This window comes from Rhincodon typus, chromosome 37, assembly GCF_021869965.1.
Source record: "Rhincodon typus isolate 14 chromosome 37, sRhiTyp1.1, whole genome shotgun sequence".
Lineage (NCBI taxonomy): Eukaryota > Metazoa > Chordata > Chondrichthyes > Orectolobiformes > Rhincodontidae > Rhincodon > Rhincodon typus.
In genome coordinates, this window is record NC_063368.1 from 18,842,950 (window position 1) to 18,851,598 (window position 8,649).

The 8,649-nt window shown below is 43.2% G+C and overlaps 1 protein-coding gene across 1 annotated transcript in view; it reads left to right on the top strand.

Moving 5' to 3' along the window:
- The window catches only part of cacna1ia (calcium voltage-gated channel subunit alpha1 Ia), a 185,158-nt gene that overhangs the window by 110,896 nt on the left and 65,613 nt on the right, over positions 1 to 8,649 (top strand). The window contains exons 16-18 of the mRNA XM_048617377.1: positions 741 to 761; positions 875 to 1,059; positions 2,396 to 2,522. Of these exons, the coding sequence (XP_048473334.1) occupies positions 741 to 761; positions 875 to 1,059; positions 2,396 to 2,522 (333 nt within the window). The remainder of the gene's footprint in view (positions 1 to 740; positions 762 to 874; positions 1,060 to 2,395; positions 2,523 to 8,649) is intronic.

Genomic DNA, 8,649 nt, shown 5'->3' on the forward strand with positions numbered 1-8,649 from the left:
TTCGGGCCTAGACCCTTCATCAGAAAAATGATGAAGGGTCTAGGCCCAAAACGTCAGCCTTTCTGCTCCTATGATGCTGCTTAGCCTGCTGTGTCCTTCCAGTAGTCTGGAGTTTGGCCAGTGACATTTCTGTATAAATGCTTCATCCTTTGACATGTCCGAACTTTGTGAGGCTTGGAGAATGTGAAGCTAATTTATCAGGCAATCCTATGTTAATGCTCATTTCTAAAAGAAAGAAATTACATTTGTATAGCCTCCAGGCTTCCTGGTTGTTGAAGTGTCGTCACAGTCATAATGTAGGAAAGGGTGGAACCTATTTACACACAGCAAGATCCCACAAAAATAGTGGAAAATGACAGAATTTTCTTCAGTAAGAATAAATATTGGTCCTGGAACTCCGGGGATAACTAAAACAAGCGAAATCAGGGGTTCAGGAGAAACTCAGTAAATCCAGCAGCATCTGTGAAAAGAGAGAAAGCAGAGTTAACATTTTGAGACCAGCTCTGAAGAAGGGTAACTAGACTCATTAGCTCTGCTCTCTCCACAATATTAAAATCATCCCCAGCGGTTGTTTTGTGGAGGCAAAATTCTTTGTATTCTGTGAGATTGTGATTGTACATGAATAGGAAAAGTTTGGAGGGACATGGGCCAGGAGCAGGCAGGTGGGACTAGTTTAGTTTGGGATTGTGTTCGTCATGGACTGGTTGGACCGAAGAGATCTTTGTCATGTCCTGCTGGAGAGGGCAGATGTTTCAATGAAAGTCTCAAAACTGCTTCCTGTCAGAAGTGATCATGATTTAACCTCCCCACACACATATCCCACCCACCAGAGGTTCTCTGTTACCATGTGACACTCGCCGTTTGCCCCTCCCAGGTCGTGTCTCTGGGGTTTTACATTGGTGACCAAGCCTACCTGAGAAGTAGCTGGAACATCCTGGATGGGTTCCTGGTCTTCGTATCACTTATCGACATAGTCGTGTCACTGGCGTCAGCAGGTGGGGCGACGATACTGGGCGTACTCCGTGTGCTCAGGCTCCTCAGGACACTACGGCCCCTCAGGTAGGAGTGAAGCCCTTCTCATTATCTGTGTAATCCGAAAGGGAAGGTCATAATTGTGTGAGCATGTTGCAACATTAATGCTACTGTTTTTCTTCGTTGTCTGTGTTTTCCCCTCAATACTACCTGATTTAATTCATCAGCAAGATTACTGGAAAATCAAGACTGCCTCCTGGCTCTTTACCCTTCCATTGCATCTACCTTTCCAATTTTCTGTCCTCCTCCTGCTCAGACTGAGGACACTCCCCGAGACTAGTGATCCCAGTCCAGATGTGCAAACCCAAAGTGTTGACATCAACCAGGGGTCATGACAGCCAAGTCCAAACTCACACTCACAAATGTTTACCCAAAGGATGGGCAGGTTGAGAGCAGGACGGAAGGTGAAGCTTCAAACACGCCCTAGTCTCCCCATTTCTGGTTTTGATGGAGACTGCTTGGGCAGGGATAGTGCTCCCTTTAAGTATTTACTCAACTCCCTTTTGAAAGTTCCTCTTGAATCTGCTTCCTCTGCCTTTAGGCAGTGCATTCCAGCTCATTACATTCAGTACAAAACTAGGGGCACAGTCTTACAATAAGGGATAAGCCATTTAAGAATGAGCTGAGGAGGAATTTCCTCACTCAGAAGGTGATGAACCTTTGGAACTCATGACCCACAGGGGGCTGTGGAAGCTCAAATATTGAGTGGGTTTAAGACAGAAATTTGGAGATTTCTGAAGACAGCAAGGCTCACAGAAACAATGTGGGAAAGCTGGCTTTAAGGTCGATGATCAGCCATGATTTAATTGAATGGCAGAGCAGGCTCAATGGGCTGAATGGCCTCCTCCTGTTCCTTTTATTTTTAAAGAAAATTTCAGGGTTCTTTTGCTAGTCACCTCACATCCTTGTCCACTGGTCATACACTCATGTAACACACACCATTGCTTCCTGAAGCTGATATTCCCTATCTCCCACCACATCAAATTGCCAGCTGCTGTACTGTATATGGCATGTACTTTACCAAACTCTCTCTTAATTTTCAACACTGTTATTGAATCTCATCTGCTCTGTAAGACACACAATCCCAACTCCTCTAGTTATTTGTGATTCAGGAACTGCACATCACTCTTTGAGATCAGTAAGTCACAGGGAGATTACTCGCTGCTCAGCATCAGATGAATACTCAATCGCCTCTCATTTATATGAACAAAACCTTGTTGTCATAGAAAACAGCTGAGAATTCAGGTCTGCAAGGGTCAATTAAAGAGGATCAATTTCATCCTGAAAAAATGTTTTGAGATGTGCAGGTGGTTATATGCTATCTACTTTTCTTGCTGCATTTTCTCACTCTCTTGTCCCCTAGGGTCATCAGTCGAGCTCCAGGCTTGAAATTGGTTGTTGAAACTCTCATTTCCTCACTCAAGCCCATTGGGAACATTGTCCTCATTTGTTGCGCTTTCTTCATAATCTTCGGGATCCTTGGAGTCCAGGTGAGATGTCAGAATTGGTTTCTTAGGCTTGGAAACTTCAATTTTACACAGAACTGTTAGGGATGGGACTAGACTATTCAGCCCCTCAGACTGTGGCTATTTGTACTCCAACTCCATTTTCCAACTTTGCTGGCTGCTGTTTAATACTCTTACCCTATAAAAATCTATCAAAACAAAAACACAAATTGCTCAGCAGATCTGGCAGTATCCGTGGAGAGAAAATAGAGTTTGATTCAGTTCCAGTGATTCTTCTTCAGAACTGATCTATCCAACCGAGTCCTGGAAACTCCAGTTGTCTTCCAACATTTGCAGCCCACTGGGAGAATGATTCTTCCTGTCCTTTGAGTGAAAATTGCCTCCTGATATCCCTCCCAATTGGTGCAGCACTTACTCTAAGTTAATGTGTCCTGGGTCCTCATTCCTGATCACATAGTGTATCCACTGTAATCCAACTAAATTACTTTAATGTTTTCAATACCTCAAACAGATGAGCCTTCAACTCTCTAAACTCAAGGGATTAGGTGCAAGAAGATTTGAGACTCACGCTACACAGGGCTATTACAGGTCAAAATGGGACAACAAGACTTGCTGATCTTTACCTGGCCATTTCCATTATCGCAGTTCAGCTTGAAGAGTGTGGTGTCATTGAAGGCTACAAAGATTATTGGCATTCCTCTTGATGTGACAGCTAATGTGCTCAATATTGTGTCGTTAGCTTCTTTAATGGGAATTGATTTGCACTTTCTGCTTAAGATCGTTGAATTGGGAAAATCTGCTAATTATATTTATAAGTGCAGCAATTTTTATTTAAACCAGGAAGTCACAATGTCTCCATTGACCCATCTGTGCAGATTTATGACCAACATTATGTCCCCTCAGTTTATTGCAGTTTTACTTGAATGGATGGGTGAGGTTGTGAGGAAAGAGTACTTTGATAAAAGGTTTGATTGATGCAACACTGCGGAGGATGAAACATTCAGATGAGATACAAATACTTCTCTTGCACAGCATTTACAAAAACATTGAATAAATCGTCACAAAATCCTAACTATTTCAGCTGCATTGTGATGAATTAGTACCCTATTGAATCTTTTGAAGAATGCTAGAAATGCTGAGGTCTCAATCAATAGCACTAGATCTTGACTCAATTTTGACAGTGGATTTACTTCAAGTATCACAGCACACACTCAGGATTTCTGAGCTCTCAACGGTCACGATAGCATCTGCACAACCCACATGTATGTTGCAGAATTACCATCTCTCTCTACATTGAAGAAAATGCCTTAATATCACCCCTGCCTCTATAACTATCAGGTTTGGATTCTAATGTACTCCTGAGATGTCAGTGCGATGTATTAATTTATTAATCAAAGTCCATGTGAATTCAGTTATACAAAGCTTTAACAGAGGGTGAACAAGAGCCTCTCAGACCTGTTCTAATACGAGCAGTAATTATAGTTGACTCCAGACTTGCAGGTTTGGTACACTGGGCCGACTTTGAACGCTGTCTCCTGTTCTCCCAGAGTAATGTTTAACAAGAGCTCTTTATAGTCAGGTCATTGCCAGCGTACAGTCACATTTGTGACATTTGCAATTTCCTGAAGTCATCGCGTTTTAACTTGTCACCTTCAGGGCGTTTAAGTTTAAATTCATCAGGGTTCTTAGAACTCTTCAGTAAAGGAACATGTTGCTGAGCACATGCAGCAGCTTATTAATGTCGTTCTGCAAGACCCAGACGTTATTATCTGTTTAGACATTACACCTGTATCTTGGCTAAACTACATTCTCACACAGGTAGCGAGCTTTTGCTTTGTCCAGTTGCTTCGCTGCCTTGATTCCATAAACTTAACACAACTCAAACAGATATTCTCTCATCCCATTCCCTGCAGTGAATTTAAATTACCTCTCATACCATGTAGTTCTGTCATAAAAACCCTACATTGTAATGGAACTTTTTAATAAAGGCAGCTTTTACTTTCAGACAATTTTTAACATATCAAGAAAATCTCAAAGAGTGTTGTGCTGAATCCAGCCATGGCAACTGGTAGAATTTGAAATCAGTTAAAATAAAACTGAACTAGAAGTCTAATGAAAAACATGAATCCATTGCCGATTGTCGGAAAAACTCATCTCGTTCACTGATGTCCTTTAGGGAAGGAAACTGCCATCCTTACCTGATCTGGCCTACATGTGACTCCAGACCCACAGCAATGTGGCTGACTCTTAACTGCCCTCTGGGCAATTAGGAACGGGCAATAAATGCTGGCCTGGCCAGTGACACCCTCAGCCTCCTCCTCTTCAAAATAGTAACCAAGGGATCTTCCACCTTCACTCAGGAGAGCAGAATGGGCCCTCCAGTAATCTCAAAGATGGCATCTTTGACATTGTGGCACTCCTGCAGAACTGCTCTGGGTTGTATCAACCTGGATTCTGTGCTCATGTCTCTGGACTATGGAGACTTGAACTGTCCAGTTCCAAGGTAAGAATGACATTCCTCCCTGTCCCTGACCCTAAACCTGAAGGCAAGGGCATAGGGTTGGTGATGAAGCTACCTGGGCTTTTCCAGAGTGACTTCTATCGCAGGCTGGAGGGAGTGGGATGTTGCAATGTTGTAGAAATGGGAGGAGAAAATAAGCTGAGTACTTGTAGAGCAGCGAGTCTCAACTTGTCAAGCGCAGTATTGCTGGGGATAAGTCAACACTTTGAAAGGTACGGGCTAATCAGGACAGTCAGCGTGGATTTGTAAAGGGCAGTTCATGCTTGATGAATTTGGTTTAATTCTCTAAGGAAGTCAGTAAGCTGGTAGACAAAGAAAGACAGCGGTTTATTTGGATTTGCAGAAAGAATTTGACAAGGTGCTGAAGAGGAACCAAAGGAAGAGTTTCATTTTTCTCCAAGGTTTATCTATACATTCTGTTCTGTCTAGGGGTGGGGGGAGCGGTGGTGGAGTGCGGGGCGGCTACATTGTATTCTGGCAGAGAAATAAATGCTTCTGGCAGCTTTTCCATCAAAGCTGCAGCGAGTATACATAAGCAGCTGATTTGGTGGATGAATTAATATGCGTCTGTAGCTCAGCACTGTTACACAAAAGGCTGGTTAAATCTGAATCTGCCAGTTAAATGCCAATCCTTGGCGCTATTCTTTTGAAACAGTATTCCCGATAGCTGTCTGAGCAGCCTGTCACATATTTGCTGATATACACACATATCGATGGATTTGACCAGAGAACATTATGTGACTTACCTTAATCCACGTGACTGATGCCTTCGTGACCAATGTTTGATTGACAGACCTGACCAAAGAGAGTTTGTACAGTGAGCAAGGAAGACAGGATGGGTCTCCGTTCTTGGACAACTCTTCTAAAAAGGCTGCGCTGAATTTAAGCTTCCATCAGACCACACACAGTCAGGCAGAAGTATTTTGTGGGTCAGAACGAGTCAATCATAAAAAAATGTAGGAAATAGGAGCAGGAATAGACCATTCAGCCTTTTTATTTATTTATTCACAGGGTGAGGGTATCACTGGCTAGGCCAGAATTTTTATTGCTCATCCCAGTGGGCAGTTGAGTCAATCATATGATGTGGGTCTGGAGTTACTTGTAGGCCAGACCATGTTAGAATGGCAGTTTCCTTCCCTGAAGAACATTAGTGAACCAAATGAGTCTTTCCTTGACAATGGTTTCACAGATTTTCCGCTATGGCGGAATTTGAACCTGCCGCAAGTCCAGTGATAATATCACCTTCATCGCCTTCAGGCCTTCTTCACCATTCAATATGATCATGGCTGATCATCCACCTCAGTCCCCTGTTACCACTTTCTCCCCCATGCCTTTTGATCCCTTTAACATCAAGAAATATTTCTAGAGATAGTAGGAACTGCCGATGCTGGAGTCTGAGATAACACGGTGTGGAGCTGGAGGAACACAGCAGGCCAGGCAGAATCAGAGAAGGAGGAAAGCTGTCATTTTAGGTCTGGACCCTTCTTCAGAAATATCTCTAATTCCTTCTTAAGTCATTCAGCATTTTGGCCTCAACCGCTTTCTGTGACAGGGAATTCCACAGGCTCCCCACTCTCTGGGTGAAGACATTTCTCCTCATCTCAGTCCTAAATGGTCAATCCCAAAATCCCTACACTGTGGCCCCTGGTTCTGGGCTCCCCATTCATCAGAAACATCCTCCCTCTATTTACCCTATCTAGTCCCATTAAAATTTTATAGGTTTATGTCAGATCCTCCTTCATTCTTCTAACCTCCAGTGAATATAATCCTAACTGATGCAGTCTCTCTTCATGCATCTGTCCTGCCATCCCAGTCAAAGCACTGGAGAGTTAGGTAAGCCTTGTAAGGCCATTAAGGAAGCATATTTTGAATGTATTCCCACTGCAGTGGAGAAAGTTAAAGGGGATTTGATATCTTTGTCCAAAAGTCAGAAAAGGTTTGAGAGAATAAAAAAAGACAGACAGCAGTGTGAGGATGGGTTATTGGAGAATATTGCAAAAGGGACAGAGGTAATTTGTCACGATTTGGATCATGCTGCCTGAAAGGATAATTCAATCATAATTTCCAAAATGAAGTTGGATCAATAATTGAAAGGTAACATTTTCAAGGCTGTGTGGAAAAGGCAGAAAGAGTCAGCTAATTGGAGAGCCCTCTGAATCATCAGAGAGCTAAGGGAGTCTATGGTTAGAATCGTAGAGTCACACAGCACAGAAACAGGACCTTCCACCCAACTCATCCATGCCAACCGTCTTTCCTAAACTCAACTGGTCGCCATTGCTTTTGCCATGGCAATGCCTCAAGCCAATCAGAGCCTACTTGCCAGCCAATCAAGTAGCCTTCTATTCTGTCCTTGTTGTGATTGTTTGGAATTTGGTATTCTTGCACATGTCCTGATGAGTGCAAGAACAAAAGCTCAAGCAGTCTACCTCTCTCTTCAGCCATAATGTAAACTCGCTACAGTACTACCACGTGACCAACTGGTCTTTCAAACGGGTTGTTCTTCCTGTGCTGTAGGATTCTCTGATTCTGAAGGACTTACACAATCTTTTCTGTCATTGTTAATGCATTTGGGGGTTAGGGGGAAATAGATAAAGGAGCAATGAAGAAATGAATCAAAGAGCGTGTCAACAGAATACGATTAAAAGGACGAGGATGAGAAGGGTGTTACCACGAGACTGGAGGGTTTAACTTATAAGGAGAAGCTGGATAGGCTGGCACCTTTTTTCCCTGGACCGTAGGAGGCTGAGGATGACCTTATAGAGGATTATAAAATTATGATGGGCGTAGATAAGGTCTTTTCTCCCAGGGTAGGGGAGTCCCAAACTAGAGGGCATAATTTCAAGGTGAGAGGAGAATGATTTTAAAGGGACCTAAGGGGCAAATTTCTCACACAGAGGGTGGTGCGTATATGGAATGAGCTGCCAGAGGAAGGGGTGGAGGCTGGTACAATTACAACATTTAAAAGATATTTGAATGGGTGCATGGATAGGAAAGATTGAAAGCGATATGGGCCAAATGGGACCAGTTCAATTTAGGAAACCTGGTCGCTATGGAGAAGTTGGGCCGAAGGGTCTGTTTCTGTGCTGTATGACTCTATGACCCTTGTGGCTGGCATGGATCAGTTCAGCTAAATAGTCTGTTTCTGCCCTGAGGGTTCCACTGGTTTGTAGAGCAATATTAAGGTGAAGAAACTCAGGATGAGTTTAGAAGCAGAAAAGGAGGTGTTAAAGAATGTTTCCGTGCAATGGGTGATTGAAAAGTCGGCTTCATCCACACAAGGGGACCACTAATGCAAAATTAGTCACAATTTACAGGAAGTCAGCACTCAAATTCAAATGATTCATAATATTTATTTTTGTTTATTGATTTGTCACGTGTGCTGAGTGTAGAAAGACATCAGTACAGTGAAAAGTGCACAAAGCTGCCATTCACTGGTGCCCACTTGGGTATAAAAGCCAGAATTTAAAGATTAAACAGAGCCAAAACGGAAGCAAGAAAAATAAAATGTCCCATCTCCACAATGGTGCAGGTGCAGCTCCGATCACCAGGACACTGTCACTGCCTCACCGTCCCACTCTCATCATCACTGCCTCACCGGGCCCGCTCTCTCCATCACTGCCTCACCGTCCC